Source organism: Schistocerca piceifrons, chromosome 2 (assembly GCF_021461385.2).
Source record: "Schistocerca piceifrons isolate TAMUIC-IGC-003096 chromosome 2, iqSchPice1.1, whole genome shotgun sequence".
NCBI classification, from domain to species: domain Eukaryota; kingdom Metazoa; phylum Arthropoda; class Insecta; order Orthoptera; family Acrididae; genus Schistocerca; species Schistocerca piceifrons.
Genome location: NC_060139.1, coordinates 476,113,894 through 476,134,511, shown reverse-complemented (window position 1 = coordinate 476,134,511; position 20,618 = coordinate 476,113,894). Strand labels below are relative to the sequence as shown.

Below are 20,618 nucleotides of genomic sequence, written 5' to 3'. Positions count from 1 at the left end.
CAAACAGCGTCTTTCAGCTTTCCCCACAGAAAAAAAGTCTACCGGCCTCAAATCCAAGAAATGGGCCGGCTGAGGTACAAATTCTCTATATCCAATCCAACGATTTGGAAGCAATTCGTGAAGACATGCTGTGGTACTTCGTGCACTATGGGTTGGACAGCCATCATGTTGGTACCACAGGTTCCACCTAGTCTGCAGAGGAACGTCTTCTAGTATCTGTGAAAGATGGTCTTTTAGGAAGCTGCGATACTTATGCGCGTTCGTTGTTCCATCTATGAAAAACGGGCATATGAGGTGATGGTTCACTATCCCACACAACACGTTTACACTCCACAGACGCTGACGTACCGCCTGACGAAGCCAATGGACATTGTCAACAGACTAGTAGTACATGTTTCGGTGGTTTACGTGGCCATCATTGGCAAACGTGACTTCATCACTTAATAAGCTACATGATACATCTGGAGTATCCTGTCGTAACGACCAGGTCCAAACGTTGACACGATTTTTATACTCGCTTCCATGCAGCTCTTGATGGAGAGAGGTGTGATAGGGATGGAACTTACGCCGATAAAGAATGCGCTGGGTATAGGACACGTACCTGACTCATGCCACTTCCTCGTGCGGTTACGCAGGCGCTAACGTGCAGATCAACTGCGACAGCAGCAAGAACGTTAGTTTCCCCCTCTTCTATCGTCACATTTTTCCTTCTGTTATGTTGTCTAGATGTTACACTACCATTTTCACGTAACTGGCTGAAAATGTTGATAAATAATTGCCGAGGTGGTTGACATTTATTGGAATATCTTGCCGCATACACCGTACAAGAACGAACTGGATTCTTCCTACACTCTTCATACTCCATGAGCATGTCGGCTTTTTCTACACTGGTAAATCTCACCTTCCACTCATATAACCTACTGCTTGGACTTCCACACAGTAACTGACTATAGTCGATTAAAATTACTCGATGGTTGACATTTCATCACAGCAGGCTGGAGCTGGTTTTCTCCAATCAAATCAGAGCGCCCCCCTCCCGTCACGCCCGAACCGTTCGTAATTGCCAAACTGCCACAACGGTAGGTCAGTTCAGCTCATCCAGCTTTCTTTTTTGGAGCCTGAATCCTGGATTTGGCCCTTTAATTTCGTACTTCATCACACATGATAACCAAGAAAACAGCACACACACACACACACACACACACGATGCTAACGACATACGCGTCTGTTACACAGCACCAAACAAACACTACTCGATTCTTCTGTACGTGATTCTGCGTCACACTTATTATCATCACAAAGATCGGAAGATCGGCTTACATTAGAAAAGTATCTCACGGAATTGCGTGAAGCCAACTTACTAGTGGACTGTCAGAGTCATAAATGTAACAACTTCAAGCATCGTAGCGGCGTACCGCAGAGGTCAGCGCACTAAAATGATGTACAGAACGAAATTAGAATTATATTAATACCTTCAGCTTCTAACGGGCGTTGATATATATCAACGGGGACAGGCGAAAATGTGTGTCCCGACCGGGTCTCCTACTTATATGGCAGACGTTCTATCCATCTGAGCCACCGAGCGGACAGAGTATATAGTGCGACTGCAGGGACTATCTCGCGCACGCCTCCCGCGAAACCCACATTCTCACCTTGTGTGTCCACATACTACATTCGTAGTGTCCTACACCAACACACTCATTACTTGTGGAAGACATTCTTACGAAGTCCCGTAAGAGTACGGGGAATATGTGTGCATTCGCACAGAAGAAGAAGGTCATGGTCGGTATTGGGAGAACTATGTACTTATATGGATATGATGTATAGAAGATCGCAGGTCCGAAACTCGTGAAACATAATGAATTTTTTTCCATTTCTGAATCTGACCAAAAGACTGTCATTATTATTTTTATTCAGTTAATTGATGTAGATGATTTTTTTAAAATTTCTAATACTTCGCCGCGTCATTTTCATTATTGACATAAGTTTTCTTCCTATCCACCAGTATTGTCTATAATCTACAAGCAAGTGCCACCAGGACTGCTCATCGGATGGCAACGTGGCAATCCGTGCAGTCAGTGTGACGGTAGTTTCAGGTCACCAATGAATGCTTGATTTATTTTTAATTTTTTAATCTTTGAACTCGAAATTTTTCGTCTTGAAATTGTTCGTAGAGGTTAGCTTTAATCGCCATGAACAAAGCGATCGTGAATTTAGTTGTGCCTCTGATTGCTGGCCGCCGGTTTCTAGGATACATTGCACATCACAAGATTGTGGTTAGGTGAGAACAATAGTTTAAATTCGGTGCTAAAAAACGCGTCGGCTGCTGCGGTTCAGTCATTGACCACTTAAAATCAGCTGACAACAGAGTATCTCGCATTCCCGTCGTACCTCGTGGCGGCTGCTTCCAAAATCTCTCTGCGTTACACATTAACAGAATTTGTGAAGTTACCAGCCATGTTTGTGTGTCACCTATAACCGAGCGATAGCCGGCAGCCGGTGCGGCAACGCTGTAGCGGCAAGTGCCAGGCGTCAATTGTTAAGTAATTTTTATCTGACTATAGCAAGTTGCAGTGCACTCAAAGAACACAAAAGCACACTGTAAGCAAACATAAAAACGTCGTACATAGGAACTACCGGTCCGTGGGTTGAATGGCACAAACAGGTGTCGGTGTTAAAAATACGATGTCATGTAAACGAGTCGCACTACAATCCTGCAACAAACACCACTGACATTCTAATTTACATTACTTTCAGCCTGTTAATGTCGGTAGGCACTGACCATTTAAAAAGTGTTTGCACAATAAATACGCTTTCTAAATATTAATACAATCTGTTTCTTAGCTAACAATAAGAGCCCCTGACAACCAATCCATTCTGCGAAAACCACACATCAATAAAACTTACCATTTCCGTAATATTTCCGCGTGCCTGTTTTAGGTGACTCACCATATATAGTGGTCTGAGCAAATATTGCATCATTATTGACCTATGTTCTCATGCATACCATGTGTACTTATAAATACGCTATTTTCTGAAGAACGTGTTTGAGATTTTTAAATGGTATATAGAAGCTAATAGCTTTGAGTTCATTATCATTGTTACTGCAATCACTCTCTGAAATAATTCTACTGCTCGTAATACAGACGTATTACTTAACAGTGCGTTAAAATCTCTACATATTATTTGATGATCATTTTTATTAATTTTACAATGAGCCATTACAGACGCACATTGAATTATTCGGTTTCTTGTTTTTTCTCCTCTTTGGAACAAATATGCCCATTATATGTGGCTACTACTTATCCTTACTCTCAATGATATAAGCGTTCATTACTGAAGCTGTAATTGTCAGTTTTCCAATTACAGTTTTTGTGAATAAATATAGCTATCCCAGCTTTTGCCCACATATTCTGTGCAACACTGCCATAAATCATTATATACTCATCGAGTTCTTTTGTTATTTTAAGTTTCTTCTTTGTATCTTTGATGACAGTAGCCTGCTTATTTGTAATTTTATCCTTTAGAAGCACCACAGGGCTTTGACCATCCGACTTTTAGCATGACTGAATGATGTTTGAAAACGGCTTTTGTTTATTTATGTAAATGATTGTTTGTATGTGTGACTGTATTCCGTTATGCCCTAAATAGCATGGTTAAAATGCTGATTGGTCTCTTACACGAAGCGTCGGGGTACTGTGTGCCTAACTGATGAATAAGATAGTGGTTCGAAGTGGGAGCTTCCTCATAGAGAATATCTGTTTTCCTTTTGATGTATGTAAGAATCGATGGTTCGCCCAAGACGTTCTTAATGTGTGTGTTAGGCGTGTAACGATCTGCATCTGCAGTGGTGTAGATGATGCTATTTTGAAGCGTCTGAAGCTTGTGCAGATGCGTGTTTGCAGTAATTGACCATGTAATATAACCAGATTTATGACAGCTCAATGTAAGCCTAACTTGGTCTCTAAAGTATGCCCCCGCCTCCCGTTGAGGAGTCCTTATAAACAGCGCTTCTGAACTTACTAACTTGTGCGGCAAAAGTTCAGCGTCTATCCAGCTGAAGGCCGAAATAAATCGCCGAGTCGCTCCACTCTAATACTCTGCCGGCCACAGAGATCTGTCTGTTAGGAATCAACTTATTTGTGAATATTAGTGCTACGGATTTTTGCGGGTTTATCTTGGTATGGCAGATGCTGCATCAATGGACGATTTCGCCTAGGTTCTCCTGTAGCTTAATGTTGCATCTGCCTTTTATAGACCACAATATCATCAGCATATAGCCCTGTTTCGCCACCTGCCAATTCTGGCACGTCCTTGGTGTATAATCACTACAATATGGGGCCTAGAACCGAGCCCTGCAGAACCCCAGCCACAGCATCTTCGATCGTATTGACATGTTTGCCGCACCTGAAGAAGTACTGCTACTGCCTCCCCGACAGAAATGGGTCAGTCATGCTGATCACGTGTCCTGGAATTTTTAACTAGGGTAAGTTGTAAATTAAACCATCATGCCAGTCTTTGTCAAAGGCTTTCTCGATGTCGAGAAAGATTGCTGCAATACTGTGTTTCCTATCTCTCGTCCTACACATGTGTTCGCAGGAATTGATGAATTGTGCTATGTTCTGGGTGGAAGCCAAACTGCTCAGGTGAGTCTTTGTTGTTGTCACGTAGGAATTTGGTGCGGTCTCTGAGGACAAAACACTCTAGTAAGCTCCCTGGAAAACATATGAGTGAAATGGGTCCATAGCTTTGGGGAAGGATGCGATTCTTATTGGGTTTACCTAAGGTTATGACCTGATCAGTTTTCCAGATGGTTGGGAAGTAATTTAATGACAGGCATTGGTTGTATGAAGTGATTGTGGTAGGTGATTTAGGTATGGGATATGGGCTTTGTCGGGACTTGGGGATTGGTTGTTCCCTAGCCATCTGATGTAGGTGCACACAAGGCGATCGAAAACAGGCGTAAAATCTGTTTCTGCCTCTCTCGCCTCAATCGAGCTACTGGTCCAATATTATTTCCTACTGCCTATCAAAGGTCGGCGAGATAGCGGTAACGCTGCCAGTCCTTCCTCAGTCTCCGGTAGTGACTATTAGGTCCCAGACATCATGGGCAGGTCCCTAGCACCGGGTTCATTGGTCAGTCTGGTGTTTGTCCCTGGAGCACAGAAGTTGAGGGTGGTTATAAATGACCACCTCTCTTTTATTCCGCATTTGCTGTATGTCCTTTACGTGGTGTCCTAACAGAGCAGTAGATTGTTCCCAGTTAGTTAAGAACGTTGTTTTTACCACACACCGCGTGTCTTCGATATTGTCACACCCGAGGACGACTGGGCTGTGGTCTGAGTCCAGCTCATAGTGAACTGTTGGTACAGCTCTCCAAGATAGGCCTCTGCACGGGAAGACGTCGAAGACATCTGGCACGCAGTCGGCCTTATGGAGGATATGAGTAGGCTCGTCCGGAGCAATTACCCCACGGAGTAACTGATACCGATAAACCGTCTCTGTCTCCATTTTCTGCCATTTTTAGTGCCCCACACTCAGTGGCGTATTTTTGGAGTTCAAGTCCTCTGCTATTATAACTCGTTCACCAATGCCAAGCAAACTCCGAAGGTCCTGTAAGGGGTACTTTCTTTTTGGAGGCTTGTATGCTGAAACTACCGAAATAATGTGGTTGTCTACCTTTATTTCTATCCTGGGAACCTCGAACGTGGCCACGCAAATTCCTCCACCTGCGCGGTCTTTCGATCGACCAGAGTAACTGACGCATCTTGAATCGATCGGTCGGTGACGGACGCTTCTCCGTGATGCAAGGGACATCTATGGCACGCTAGTCTAGAAAAGACTGTAACGAGGGGATTTTGGGAGAAACGCTGTCAGCATTCCACGTTAAAATTCTGAACGCCCGTGTCGTATTGAAGCCATCGCTGAAGAGAGACATAGCGGCTTCAGCTATGATCAGCATCTTTTTGGGCGTGAACCACCTTTAGCGTCTCCTCACTCACTTCGGCCTATTTATCCCAGGTGAGCCCAGTGAACAGTTGTTTTGTTTTGGTCCGTACTACCACTTCCCAAAATATGGAAAGCAAAGAGCTTGCAGTAGAAGGATTTGTTTCACAGTATAAAAGATCAAGAATTGCTCGTAGCTCTTAAGGTATGCGTTTTACAGCCCATCTTTACTTGACTTCTTTGTTTCGAAGGATCATTCCTGTCTTATCCCTGAATATTGACCATCACTTCTGAAACGCTCTATATACTGTGAGTTCCCTTAGCAGACTACTAAGATGGCTGCCAGTGCCTGCCTCCCCCTGAGGTGGATCTGGTGTTGTCTCAGTGCCTGCAGTGGCAGCTACATTAATCTCTGTGGACTCCTGAGGTAGAGGGTGGACTGATTGTTGGGGCGGGCTCTCTTTCTGAGGTGGTACCGCGGCAATAGAAGTGAAGGGGGATGTTTAAGCTGCCTGTTTTGGCGGTAGAGCTGGAAAATGATCTATCTGTAGCTCAAATCTCACCTTTTGGTGAGTTATTTGTCGAGGTGGCGATAGATGTGGTGGCAGTTTTCCGCTGCCACTAACTTCGCAAAAACCTCTGGTAAACCTCACAGCCACGATACTAGGCTGGGTGTGTGCCCTTGCAGTTTCCACAGACTGGGTCGACGGTCCTCTCTACATCTACATCTACATTTATACACCGCAAGTCACCCAACGGTGTTTTGCATGGCTTGATTAGGTGAGGACCTGTGCGCTTAACACACCTGGGCTGCAAGCTGCAGTTCTTGCTGGTGTGGTTGTATTTTTGGCACCTATGGCATTGGTCTGGATCTTCAAGTTTGTTATATCACTCTACCGCTACCTGAAAGTTCGGCATAAAACTTAACTTAAAGACGCTTTGAGCTTCCTCATTATTTTCTATCACCGTTAAGAAGTTTGACCATGTCCTTTCTTCCCCGGCTGAGCTGGTTTGGAGAACTGGTGTACAGAGGACACCACAATCCTTTTGGGACTAAGTCCAGTCTTACATCTTCCTCCTCCACGTCTATAGGCACATGTTTTAATACGACCCTCAGTGCCTATTTCGGATCCATCAAGTATTTGTGGAACTCATTTTCTTTTTTCTTGAGTTCTATCTTAACCTTCTTGCAGTCCTTTATGGACCCCGTATTTTGGTAGTCTTGGCGCTGTAGACCGCTGTTAGTTTCCCTGTTAACCCCCCCCAACCCACTCCCTGTAATTCCTTGAGAAGATATGAAATGCTCCAGGTAAGGTAGGCTATGATTGGGGTTACCCACTCCTTTTTCCGCCTAAACGTGTGCATCTCGCCTTCTGCGCCATCGTTTTTGAAGGCGGGAAACGAATTTGCATTTGGCACATTCGCCCCAACCTGCTGGTTTTCTGACTCCCCCGCCCCCCGCCCCCTCGCGTCCATCCTCTGTCCCCCTCTCGTTTCCGGTTTTCGTCAATGACGAGTTTCTCATCGTCCGAAGTGTCCTTCTTCTACAGTCAACCTAGCCCTGCCATTGTGATATGTTATCAGTGCAACCCTATTTCATATGCGGGTATTCTTGAGAGTGCCGTAGAGGACTGATGATGAGAACTCCCTCGAGGTATGCGATGAAGCCACGGTAGTCGGTAAATTTCTTTTATGGTACCACCATGAGAGACTGGTTGATGGTTAGTTCTCACCTCCATAACGAAATGGCAGGTATCCTCATCAGGGCCAGTTACTGTGCCTCAGCAAACACAGGTAACGTTACAGCGCATCAAGCCCAGGCCTGCAAATGCCCCATCAGCAGAGAGGATGCCCTGCAGCGGCCAAGGAAAGTAGAAGGAGCGGCAAGGGCGGCACCAAAACCAGCTCCTCTGCCATGCAGATCTCGGCCGCAGCCTCCGCACTCGCCATTATACCGGCAATCAATCGCAATATGTGCATTTGTCAGGTGCAGCACGATAACTTTGCTTCAGGAATTACAATACACGACAGTTTTGCCAGGGAGATCCCCAAGGCGCCAGTAGTTGATCGCCACGCTCCGCAAACGCTGCTGCTGTGTCCACATCTTGCGTGATGACTGCAATTGGTACATTCCTTAAACAGCGTGGCGCACGAAAAACCGGTCGGTAGTACAGACTGCTCGCCAGTTACACACGAATTGTTGCCCGCCACGAGTAGATACAACAACAAACAAACGTGTAATAATTAGATAGTAAAAGAACAACTAATAAGCTAATACAAAGGTCTACTCGTATATTTACTGAACTGATCTTGACTTTTACATTACATTATATTGGATACTGAAAATGACTTCCCTGTGCTTCAGTGCACCTTTGCGCGCGTCCTAACATGTTAATATAGACTTTGCACAACATTGCCGCAACACTCCTAAAAAATTTCATTACAAATATTGTCCTTCAAGTTTTCTAACGTTGGATGTTCAAATGTGCGTGAATTCCTAAGGGACCAACCGCTGAGGTCATCGGTCCCTAAACTTACACACTACTCAAACTAACGTATGCTGAGAACAACACACACACCGATGCTCGAGGGAGTGGCCGCGCAATCCATGACATGGCGCCTCAAACCGTGTGGTCACTCCACGCGGCTCTAACGTTACTGAGTCATTTGCATACTCTCTTCCCTTTAGACTGCCTCGCAGATAAAAGTCAACAGTAATTCCATGCCTTGACTTATCTTCCTCTTTCAGTTCGTGCACACATGCCATTTTGTAGGGCTTCATCCCTATATGTTCGCCCCCGGTGGCTGACTGGTAGCGTGAGAGAAAGTCAATCCTAAGGGCCCGGGTTCGATTTCCGGCGGGGTCGGAGATTTTCTCCGGTCAGGGACTGGGTGTTGTGTTGTCCTAACCATCATCATTTCATCCCCATCGACGCGCAAGTCGCCGAAGTGGCGTCAAATCGAAAGACTTGCTCCCGGCGAACGGTCTACCCGACGGGAGGCCCTAGTCAAATGGTTCAAATGGCTCTGAGCACTATGGGACTCAACATCTTAGGTCATAAGTCCCCTAGAACTTAGAACTACTTAAACCTAACTAACCTAAGGACATCACACACACCCATGCCCGAGACAGGATTCGAACCTGCGACCGTAGCAGTCCCGCGGTTCCGGACTGCAGCGCCAGAATCGCACGGCCACCGCGGCCGGCGGAGGCCCTAGTCATACGACATTTACATCCCTATGTGGTGTAAACGGAATTGACCAGACACGTAAGCGAAACTTTCACTCGCCGCGACAATTTACGTGTCAAGTTCTTCAGGTTCTCGGAGCGAGGTGGTGCAGTGGTTGGCACACTGGACTCGCATTCGGGAGGACGACGGTTCAATCCCGCGTCCGGCCATCCCGATTTAGGTTTTCCGTGATTTCCCTAAATCGCTCCAGGCAAATGCCGGGATGGTTCCTTTGAAAGGGCACGGCCGACTTCCTTTCCCGTCCTTCCCTAACCCCATGAGACCGATGACCTTGCAGTTTGGTCTCTTCCCCCAAACAACCTAACCAACCAACCCAACCCTCTTCAGGTTCTGGATCATTTGTGCTCTAATATTTGCTGTCACAGCAGGTGTACGCACGGACGGTGCTAGATTCTTTTTTGCGTTTGCAACTGACCCTGTAATATGCTATACTGATCTTTGTTGGAATGGAAACTTCTTTCCAAAAAAATGTCTGGCCTTTCCTTAAGTGAACCAGTAGAAAGGTACGCCTTCACTACTGCGATTCTTTCTTGTAGGGGGTACATTTCTGTGAGATATTTACTTCACACTACCTAAGCAAAGCGCAACGGCTTTCGTACTGTCAGTACAAAACGCAGTCGCAAGGACTTCCAAGTAAAAGATGACACACGGCGGGCGACAATGAGCAGTCTAGTATTCGGGGCCGGTGTTTCGTGCTCCACCCTGTGTAATCAGATGTGCCGAAATATGAAGAACTGCAGTGTCATGTTATGTAGCAAAGAGACAACAGCGAGACGCCGGCCGGGGTGGCCGAGCGGTTCTAGGCGCTTCAGTCTGGAACCGCGCGACCGCTACGGTCGCAGGTTCGAATCCTGCCTCGGGCATGGATGTGTGTGATGTCCTTAGGTTAGTTAGGTTTAAGTAGTTCTAAGTTCTAGGGGACCGATGACCTCAGGAGTTAAGTCCCATAGTGCTCAGAGCCATTTGAACAGCGAGACCGCTTGAACTGTGCAGATCGGCAGCCGACAGCCAACTGAGACGGCCGCCCCTTTGGAACAAAGGGGTGGAATCGCCCAGCGCTCACGACGAGAATGCGTTTCTGCACATGTGACACGTTATTTTGCACAAGTCTGATTACAATTGCATCATACTTTGATAATACTGGGATAAAAGAATCGATACCAACAGCATCACTAGGTTTCGGTTGCTGTTTTTATGTACTTATATGCTTTTCTTCAAAATGTCAGGACTTCTTTAGAATACAAGGCTTAACGAGGAAATTACACAATTTTTCCATGAACCAACGGACACGGAAAAAGTTGTTTGTCGTTACAAATGAAATACAAGAAACAGTTACTGACATGATCTACAATTTATATTCTCCATTAGCTGAAACTATGGAACCAGAGAGCTCAGTAATAAACTGGAGAGATTACTCCACGAAGCAAAGCCAAACGAGTAACGCCGCAGCTACCATGCAGACAGTCATATTGTCCTGTTACACAGGAGCAATCAAATTCCTATAAACTGATACTGCACAAAGTTGTCTCAGTTGAGTTTGTAAGTCACTGGATGAATCATTCGAAAGTCGCAAGCACAAGCGCTAATAATGACTGAAAACAACCGCCGGGAATATGGTGTACTTGCTAAACATCGCCATGGTATTCTGCGCGAAGTCACAACTGACTAGTCGCTCCAGTTTAGTATTGTGCTCACTCAGTGAAACACGCGGTAAGCTGGATGCCCACCGAGAGTTTCTCAGGAAGTCATTCAGAGTTTCCAGGAACGACTCATAAGCAACAGCACAGCCTATGCTATGAACATTGTGAGATGCAGCAGCGCTCAATTCAATACTGAAACAGTGACACGTCTTATAAGGTAATTTGAAGGAAGGCAAACGCACATTCATGGCTTTTGATGATGTTATCTGGAAAACATTATCTGAAATTCTGAAGTAGTGAACATTGTTGACTACCTGTATAAAAACCAATCTTTAGTTATGAGTTGACGGATGTGGAAAGGACCGAGTAAAAATGGGAGTAGGACGTTGTAACCTACCCCCTTCCCCCCAACCCCCAATCTTATTTATCCTCTTCATAGAGTATGGTGTAGAACTGGTAGGGGAAATTCGGAAAAGAAATTGAAGGTAAGGGAGAATTAATAAAAAGGATAAGGTTTGCCGACTGCGATGGTATAAGGCTTCAACATTAGTGGTTTCAAATGTTATTATCTTTGGAAACCAGCGGATTGAGATATGTTTCGTACTGCCAAGGACAGTTGACCACTACTTGTACCTTCCCCTCTGTGCCCTGTTGCACAATGTTTACACCGGGTACTACGCATAAAGCCTGTGAAACAACACCAGCAGGAACTAATAAAAACACCGAGGTTATCAATCTTGAAAAAAACAAAGATGAGTCGGGATTATGATAATTGTTACGTCCTGCCTTCGTTTTCCTTGACTTTGCAGAAGTGCTATTGATATTTTGTACCACCATTATTTTCACTACTGCAGCTAGGGCATGAATTGTTCTTGGCCGCCGGCCGGAGTGGCCGAGCGGTTCTGGGCGCTACAGTCTGGAACCGCGTGACCGCTACTGTCGCAGGTTCGAGTCCTGCCTCAGTCATGGGTGTGTGTGCTGTCCTTAGGTTAGTTATGTTTAAGTAGTTCTAAGTTCTAGGGGACTGATGACCTAAGAAGTTAAGTCCCATAGTGCTCAGAGCCATTTGAACCATTTTGTTCTCGGCCAGCAAAAGCCAACGCTAATGAAACAAGGTAACTGATACATAACATCCCACCTAAATTGTGCAATACCGTATGCAAACTCACCCACAAGCACACTAGTGCCAAGGGAGACGTATTGCGCGTCCTCAGTTGTCGAGTGCCACTGACAAAGTGCTTTCGCGAGTGGAAGGGTTCGAGTGTGGCTTAGATCCTACGAAGCCATAGGCCCAAATTGTCAGCAAGGCACTGTGCACGCTTGTGGTGGCTCCATGCTGGTATGGACTTTGTTTACATGGAATGGACTAGGTATTCTGGTCCAACTGAACCGAATATTGATTGGAAATGGTTATGTTTGACTACTTGGAGAGCATTTGTTGCCATTCATGGACATCATGTTGACAAACAATGATGGAACTTTTATACACGACAGTGTGCCATGTCACTGGGCCACAATTGTTCGCGATTGCTTTGAAGAACATTCTGGACAATTCGAGCTACTGACTTGGTCCCCCCCCCCCCCCCCCCCTGCATATCGCTCGCCACGAATCCCATCGAATATTTATGGGACGTAATCGAGAGGTTAGTTTGTGCACAAAATTATGCACCAGCAACACTTTAGCAATTATGGACGGCTGTAGGGGCAGAATGGCTTAATATTTGTGCAGTTGAGTTCCAACGACTTGGTAAGTACAGGCCACGTCGAGTTACTGCTCTACGCTTGACAAAAGAAGGTCCGGCACGATATTAAGAGGTATCCCATGACTTTTGCCACCCCTGTGTATTGAGGCTCTTGAACTTCTTACCGAGCGAGGTGGCGCAGTGGTTAGCACACTGGACTCGCATTCGGGAGGACGACGGTTCAATCCTGTCTCCGGCCATCCTGATTTAGGTTTTCCGTGATTTCCCTAAATCGTTTCAGGCAAATGCCGGGATGGTTCCTTTGAAAGGGCACGGCCGATTTCCTTCCCAATCCATCCCGAACCCGAGCTTGCGCTCCGTCTCTAATGACCTCGTTGTCGACGGGACGTTAAACACTAACCACCACCACCTTGAACTTCTTGGCCATCATGCCTAGCCGAGGGTTTCCACTTCTTCACCCACTTTCACGTCATATTTGAGTGTACCCACAGCATCTGACACTAAACTTCTTGTCTCCTTACGCAGATGTTCCATTCCATTACTCAGTCACATTGTAATTATGACAGAGGCAGCTAAGAAAACAGAGCGGATAGTACCTTGCAGAGCGATTATAAGCTTAATGTCAATAAATGTAAAACAAAGTAATATATAAGAAACTATCAGACTGGATTGCGGTAATGAAACCAACCATTACCTAGGTTGCAGCTCAAATAATTGAGCCTTCTTCAGAAGATATACCTGAATCTATAATTTGTCTAAGAGGGCAGGGTCTAGAAATAAAACTAAAACAGCCTGAATAGGCGTAAGTCACATTTTAAAAATGCCCTCTTAGAGAAATTATAGATTCAGGTATATCTTCTGAAAAAGGCTCAATTATTTGGGCTGAAACCTAGGTAAAGTTTGGTTTCATTACCGCAATCGATGCTCATAGTTTCTTATATATTAGACTATCAGGATTGCTGACTGTGCTGCAATGTTGAAAGTATAAGACAAAGTAGATGAATGACGTCGGATAATACTAGGGAAATTAGATTAATAGGCTTGAACAGCGAGAAATTTAACATCAGGATCGGTGATCACGAAGTAGATGAAGGAATTCTGATACCTAGGCAGCAAAATAACACATAACAGACGGAGCAAGGAGGACATAAAAAGCAGCTTAGCACAGGCAAAGAAGGGATTCATGGCCTAGAGAAGTCTGCTAGTGTCAAACACAGATCTTATTTCGAGGAACAAATTTCTGAGAATGCGCGTTTGGAGCACAGCACCGTATGATAGTGAGACATGGACTGTGGGAAAAACGGACAGAAGAGAATAGAGGCATTTGAGTTATAGTGCTACAGAATAATGTTGAAAATTAAGTGGACTGATTGGGTAAGGAATGAGGAGGTGCTCCTCAGAATCGGCGGGGAAGGAAATGTATGGAAAACACTGACAAGAAAAAGAGACAGGATGACAGAACATGTGTTAAGACATCTGGGAATAACTTTCTTGGTACTAGAGGAACCTGTAGAGGGTAAAACCTGTAGAGGAAGACCGAGACTGGAGTATATCAAATAACAGAGGACGCTGTTTGTAAGTGCTAATCGGGGAGCGGAATTCGTGGGGATGCCACATCGAACCATACAGAAGACTGCAAAAAAATGTTTTAACAGTAAAAAAAATACTGACTTGCTATTGGAAAAATTATGAAAATAAATTTAATGATCGGTAGGTCCCTTCTGAAAGTATTTCACTGGACTGAAACATTGTATGGCAGTAAAACATGGATGATCAACTTTTGAAATATGTAGTTACAGAAGAATGCTGAAGATTAGACTGGGTACACGTCTGATTCATAAAATGATAGTGAGTCGAATCAGGAAGAAAGAAACAGTGGAGCACAACTTTACTAAATCAAAGGGTGGGGTTGATTGGACAAATCCTGAGAAACCATCGAAATGTCAGTTTTGTAATCAGGTACTTATGCATGTGCGGGGGCTGGGGGGGGGGGGGTCTTAGGGGGGAGGGAGAGCAAGGCTTGACTTCAGTAAGCAGATTCAAATGGATGTACGTTGCACATGCTACATACAGACGAAGAGGTTTAAACAGCATAGACATTTATGGAAAGAATAGAGACAACAACAACAGACAGTCAAACACAGCAATGTTGGCCGGCCGGGGTGGCCGAACGGTTCTAAGCGCTACAGTCTGGAACCCCGCGACCGCTACGGTCGCAGTTTCGAATCCTGCCTCGGGCATGGGTGTGTGTGATGTCCTTAGGTTAGTTTAAGTAGTTTTAAGTTCTAGGGGACTGAGGACTTCAGAAGTTAAGTCCCATAGCGCTCAGAGCTATTTGAACCAAAGCAATGTTGCTGATAACAGTCGTGCTGTAGTCCTGTTGTGTGGTTGCAGAGCTGCGGTCTGGAGCGGCGCGCCTACGGGTGGATACAAGCCAGCAGTTCCAGCGGATGCTGGGCTTCGGCGGCGGTATGTCGGACTCCACCGCCATCAACATCAGGGCGCTCAGCTCGGCCACCCAGCAGCATCTGCTCAGGTAGGGCCAACCTCACCTAACGGACTTCTTCTCTCGCTTGTCACGTATTACCCGATAAAGCAGGTCCTGCCTGTTAGATTGGTGAAACAACTTATTTTCTCCAGAAATTAAAGGAAACAATTATGTGTCTGCGCACATCACTGCACACTGTCACTTCGCCAACATTTATTAATGGTGTAATATGTAATATGTAAAAATATTGAAATCTGTAGCTTCAATTTGTCGTGAAAGGTAATACATTGTCCGCCACGCATGATAGTTGAACCTCGTACCTTTTACATATTAGCGCTGAAGATACAATAATTTTTTGAGAGTTTATTTACCAAGCTTTAAGTCCAAGCAGCAACCCTTACAGTTCTGTTGTGTGGTCATAGAGCTGCAGTTCAGCACAAAGTTGATATTTAATTTATGAGAAAGTGCTGCTCAGTAGCAGAGTAGAAGAGTGAAAATGGCCTGCAGCAATTTGGATGAGCCACTTACAGTTTTCAAAACCAAGTATCTAAAAAGGGAAATTTGTGTATCTTACACTAGAAAAGCCGTGCCAGTTTTACAAATGAAGGGACACAATTTAAAGGGACGTGATTTGAAAGTGCGCTATTCAAAATGTACAATAACGTTATTTATAGGACCAGTACGATAGGAGGGCAGGTTCTGGCGCAGAACCGGTTACAAACAGTTTGATGACGTCACTTGCGATGTCAGATTACGCAGTTGGACTAGTTCTATTGAAGGTCATCCAGGGAAACCCTCCTGTTGTTCACACACTTGAGATACTGCTGGTTCGAGCTCAGAATCGGTTTTAACCGGTTTGATAACGTCACTTCCAGTGTCAGGTTACATTTGGCCTTGAGAGGAGGTATTTGGTTCCACATGAGGCAAATGCGCAGACTAGACGACCTTGACCATGACTGTCAGATATGAGTGTCAGGTTACACATCCTGCCTACCCACCCCTCCATCCTTCCAATACCTGTCCATGCACCTCATAAGGACTTCTGGAGTCAGGTTACACTAGACCTAGAGAGGGGGTATATTCAAGATCACCCTCCTCCTACCTGATGTACTGAGCTGAACCATTTCACTCGGCTAATAAGGACTGCTGGGAACCAATAATATGACGTGCAGGTGGTAAGATGCTCGTAAAGTCTGGACTAATGGGATTAGAGCTGTTCCTTATACTTCTCTCCTGCTTCTATAATTGGAGCACTTCAGTGGGTGGCTTCATTCTAATGTTGGACACCATAGGGAGAGGACCATCAGGTTCGTTAAAAGCAGTAATTTTTTCTTTATAGGATAAGAGTTAGGAAATAATAATGGAGTTCCACAAATTAATTTGAGATCTTTTAACAATTTTTGCCATAAAATTTGTTAACAATAATTTTTCTACAATTTTTCAATCTCTACTTACAATATTTACATTTTAATGGTTTCCTTCTGATATTTTTTTCTGTTTACAACGTAGGGTATGGGAAACGGGAATTGGAAGCAGCAGGGTGAAGAGAAACCCCCACATAAGATCATATATAATGTTTACAAGTACATATGATATGTAGTCATACACACACACACACACACACACACACACACACAGGCACTCAATTACCCAGGTAATTGTGTGAGTATGGGTGGCTCCCCCACGATGAAGTGTCATGATGTGGCACCTGACTTTCAGCTGCAATTGCACTATATATCCCATGGCCTCTTGGTAGAAAGGCTATTTGGTGCACCATATGTGGAGTGGCGCCTACCCCCTCGAGCAGGTACCTCTTGTCATCCTCGATTGTAAGAGCCTTTGAAGCTGCATGATGCACACTCTTAGTCTGACTCTAAGTGGCACCTGCATCTATGCGGTAAGTATACATCTTTGACATGAGCCCTACAAACTCTACAATCCGCAACCTCTTCAGCTCATCTTTTATTAGGGCGATAACCTTCTTGTTTTGTTGTGTAAGGATTACTGGCTGTATATCCAAATGCCGCGAATGGGATTTGTATCTAATTACTTCATATGGATCGCTACATTCTACTCAGTGATGAAACTGTCTACATAGGAAATTAAGGCGTCAGCCCCCATTGGCGACTCTTTAGGAGGGTATCAAGTTGCATATCTAGGTTCTGTCTGGTATTTTATGGTTTACTTCTTGAACCAGTCATGATAGGGTGGGTAGGACGTGTGCATGGTTCATGCAGATGCAGGAGGAGCTGGCTACATTTTGCGAAGAGCTGAATGCACTTTTGGCTGCAGTCGGGCATCTTCAGGCTGCTGCCTCAGTGTGTAACGGTAACAGAGAATCTGTTGTGTCACATGGGACACTTCAGGTATCGCTTGTCTCGCCCAAAAGTTCTGTGCATGGTGAGTGGCAACGCGTTCATGTCACTTTTGGCGGAGGGCCGACGTGGAGACTGGTTGTCTGGCCTAGCCTATTCGCACTGTGGGTGGACAGATGGCCATTCCTTCAGCAGGCTCTGAGCAGGCACATTGAGGCATGGGTTTGCTAGTTACTGAGCTACTGGGGGCTCCAACGTTAGGTGCGGTTCAGAGACAGAAATAAAACCAACGTGCACTTGGTATGTCTGCTACGGGGAACTTATTTGAGTAATGGAGGAGGCCTTTCACGTGGTTTTCGAGCGTGCAGGGTGCAATACTATGCAAGTTGTGGCTAATGTCAGCACCAGCGATACCTGTCACTTGAGTTGTGAGGCCAACCTCAGCTGCTAGAGGAAGTGGTGAAGACTGCTGACCTTGCGTGGGAGGTGCAAGTAGGGCTTACAAGTTTCAGCATGGATCACAGAGTTGATCAGGGGCCTTTGGTTTGGAGCTGAGTGGAGGATCTCAATTAAAGGCTTCGTCGACTCTGGGATGGTCTTGGCTGCAGATTCCTGGACTTGTATTGTCGGATGGAGAACTGTAGAACTACTGTTCATAGGTCAGGGGTGCACCACACAAAGCAAGCAGCTATTCAGGTAGCAGTGTGCTTGTGGATTTCACATGGGTGTTTTTAGGGTATGTGGTAATTCGAAGTAGTCTAATGAATACTCACCAGACGACATGCATACTGCTGTATCAGACCGTGTTCAGAGTTAAGGCATTTCAACTGTCAAAATTTTATCAGTAAATTATCGAGTATTCACAACAAAGTTCCGAAATTTATTGTCCTCCAGGAAATTTCATACGTTAAAATTATTCTTGGGGCCGAGAGCTGGCTGAAACCCGAAGCAGAAAGCTCTGAGATATTTAGCGAGTCATGGATTGTATATCGGAAACTCAGTTTACGCACCTTAGAAGGAGTAGTTTTCATTGCAGTTAACAAAAATATTGTCGGATCCTAATGTGACAGTGAAGTTACCACGTATAACAGGTCTAGGTGAAATCATGTTAATTTTTAGATGTTTTACTGGTCACCAAGTTCCGCTATAAAAATTTTGAGTCGGTCAAAGAAAGACTGCGGTCAGTAGGTTGGGCATACGGAGATCGTCCAATATTAGTTGAAGATAAATTTACTCTACCGAGTATAGACCGAAATGTCAGTGGATTTATTACAGAATGTACAGACAGACAGTCTTGTGAAATGCTTTTCAACACGTTTTTCAAAAAGCTTCTTGAGCAGCTACTTCGCCAGCCTACACGCTAATATAGACCTTATAGCTACAAACAGACCTGCCCTTATCGACGGTATCGGTATAGATACAGGGATTGGTGATCACGATGTCATCATAGCAACTATGGCTACTGAAGTCAATACACACATCAAAAAAAGTTTTGCATCACTCGTTTCCGAGAGTTCCGTAACCTGTACAGAAAATAGAGATCAACATACACATAATTTCCGCTTTTTTATTGCTCATGAAAACCACACATTGCATGTTGTACCACTGTACAGCGAGACCTTCAGAGGTGGTGCTCCAGATTGTTGTACACACCGGTACCTCTAATACCCTGTAGCACATCCTCTTGCATTGATGCATGCCTGTATTCGTCGTGGCATACTATCCACAAGTTCATCAAGACATTGTTGGTCCAGATTGTCTCACTCCTCAATGGCGATTCGGCGTAGATCCCTCAGAGTGATTGGTCGGTCATGTCGTCCATAAACAGCCCTTTTCATCTACCCCGAACATTGCAGAACACACTTCTATGGCATTCATAACATACTCCCAGAAACGTTAACAACGGTAAAATAAAAAATAAAAAAAAACATATGAGTACATAACAGGACGAAAACGCACAAATCTACTTCCTTCGGCACTTTGAAGGTTTATATCGTTGATGCATCATTACCTGATATTTAATGATGAGGATGGCGTGTTTGTTATAAATCTTCAATACATCTTTACCTTGAAACGGCATACTGCAAGTTATAATAGAAACCACCTAAATACACCAAAATAAATATGGCGTCTGTCTCATCTAGTCACTTTAGTTTGGAACAACTGCGTGTTGTAGGTTCGACATTTTCAGTGTGGCTGTAGAAGATACCAAAAGGAAAGCTGCTCTTTTAAATTTCGCTTTTAAGAAATCGTTCACGCAGAAGAATCATACAAACATGCCTTCATTTGATCTTCGCACGGGCTCACATATGGAAGACATGCTAATATGCGTAGAGATTTCGGTGTTGCAAAGAGTACTCTACTCTTACATAGCTTGCATTTATCGCGAATCTCTCACCCAGAGCAGAGTCCCAAGCGATTGGAAAACAGTGCAGCTGACCCCTTTATACAGGGTGTTACAAAAAGGTACAGCCAAACTTTTAGGAAACATTTCTCGCACACAAAGAAGGAAAATATGTTATGTGGACATGTGTCCGGAAACGCTCACTTTCCATGTTAGAGTTCATTTTATTACTTCTCTTCAAATCACATTACTCATGGAATGGAAACACACAGCAACAGAACGTACCAGCGTGACTTCAAACACTTTGTTACAGGAAATGTTCAAAATGTCCTCCGTTAGCGAGGATACATGCATCCACCCTCCGTCGCATGGAATCCCTGATGCGCTGATGCAGCCCTGGAGAATGGCGTATTGTATCACAGCTGTCCACAATACGAGCACGAAGAGTCTCTACATTTGGTACCGGGGTTGCGTAGACAAGAGCTTTCAAATGCCCCCATAAAGGAAAGTCAAGAGGGTTGAGGTCAGAGAGCGTGGAGGCTATGGAATTGGTCCGCCTCTACCAATCCATCGGTCACCGAATCTGTTGTTGAGAAGCGTACGAACACTTCGACTGAAATGTGCAGAAGCTCCATCGTGCATGAACCACTTGTTGTGTCGTACTTCTAAAGGCACATGTTCTAGCAGCACAGGTAGAGTATCCCGTATGAAATCATGATAACGTGCTCCATTGAGCGTAGGTGGAAGAACATGGGGCCCAATCAAGACATCACCAACAATGCCTGCCCAAACGTTCACAGAAAATCTGTGTTGATGACGTGATTGCACAATTTCATGCGGATTCTCGTCAGCCCACACATCTTGATTGTGAAAATTTACAATTTGATCACGTTGGAATGAAGCCTCATCCGTAAAGAGAACATTTGCACTG

The 20,618-nt window shown here is 44.8% G+C and overlaps 1 protein-coding gene across 1 annotated transcript in view; it reads left to right on the top strand.

Moving 5' to 3' along the window:
- Positions 1-20,618, top strand: part of LOC124776203 (lysosomal acid glucosylceramidase-like) — a 141,788-nt gene that overhangs the window by 45,330 nt on the left and 75,840 nt on the right. Inside the window, exon 3 of the mRNA XM_047251037.1 lies at positions 14,935-15,076. Coding sequence (XP_047106993.1) covers positions 14,935-15,076 — 142 coding nt within the window. The remainder of the gene's footprint in view (positions 1-14,934; positions 15,077-20,618) is intronic.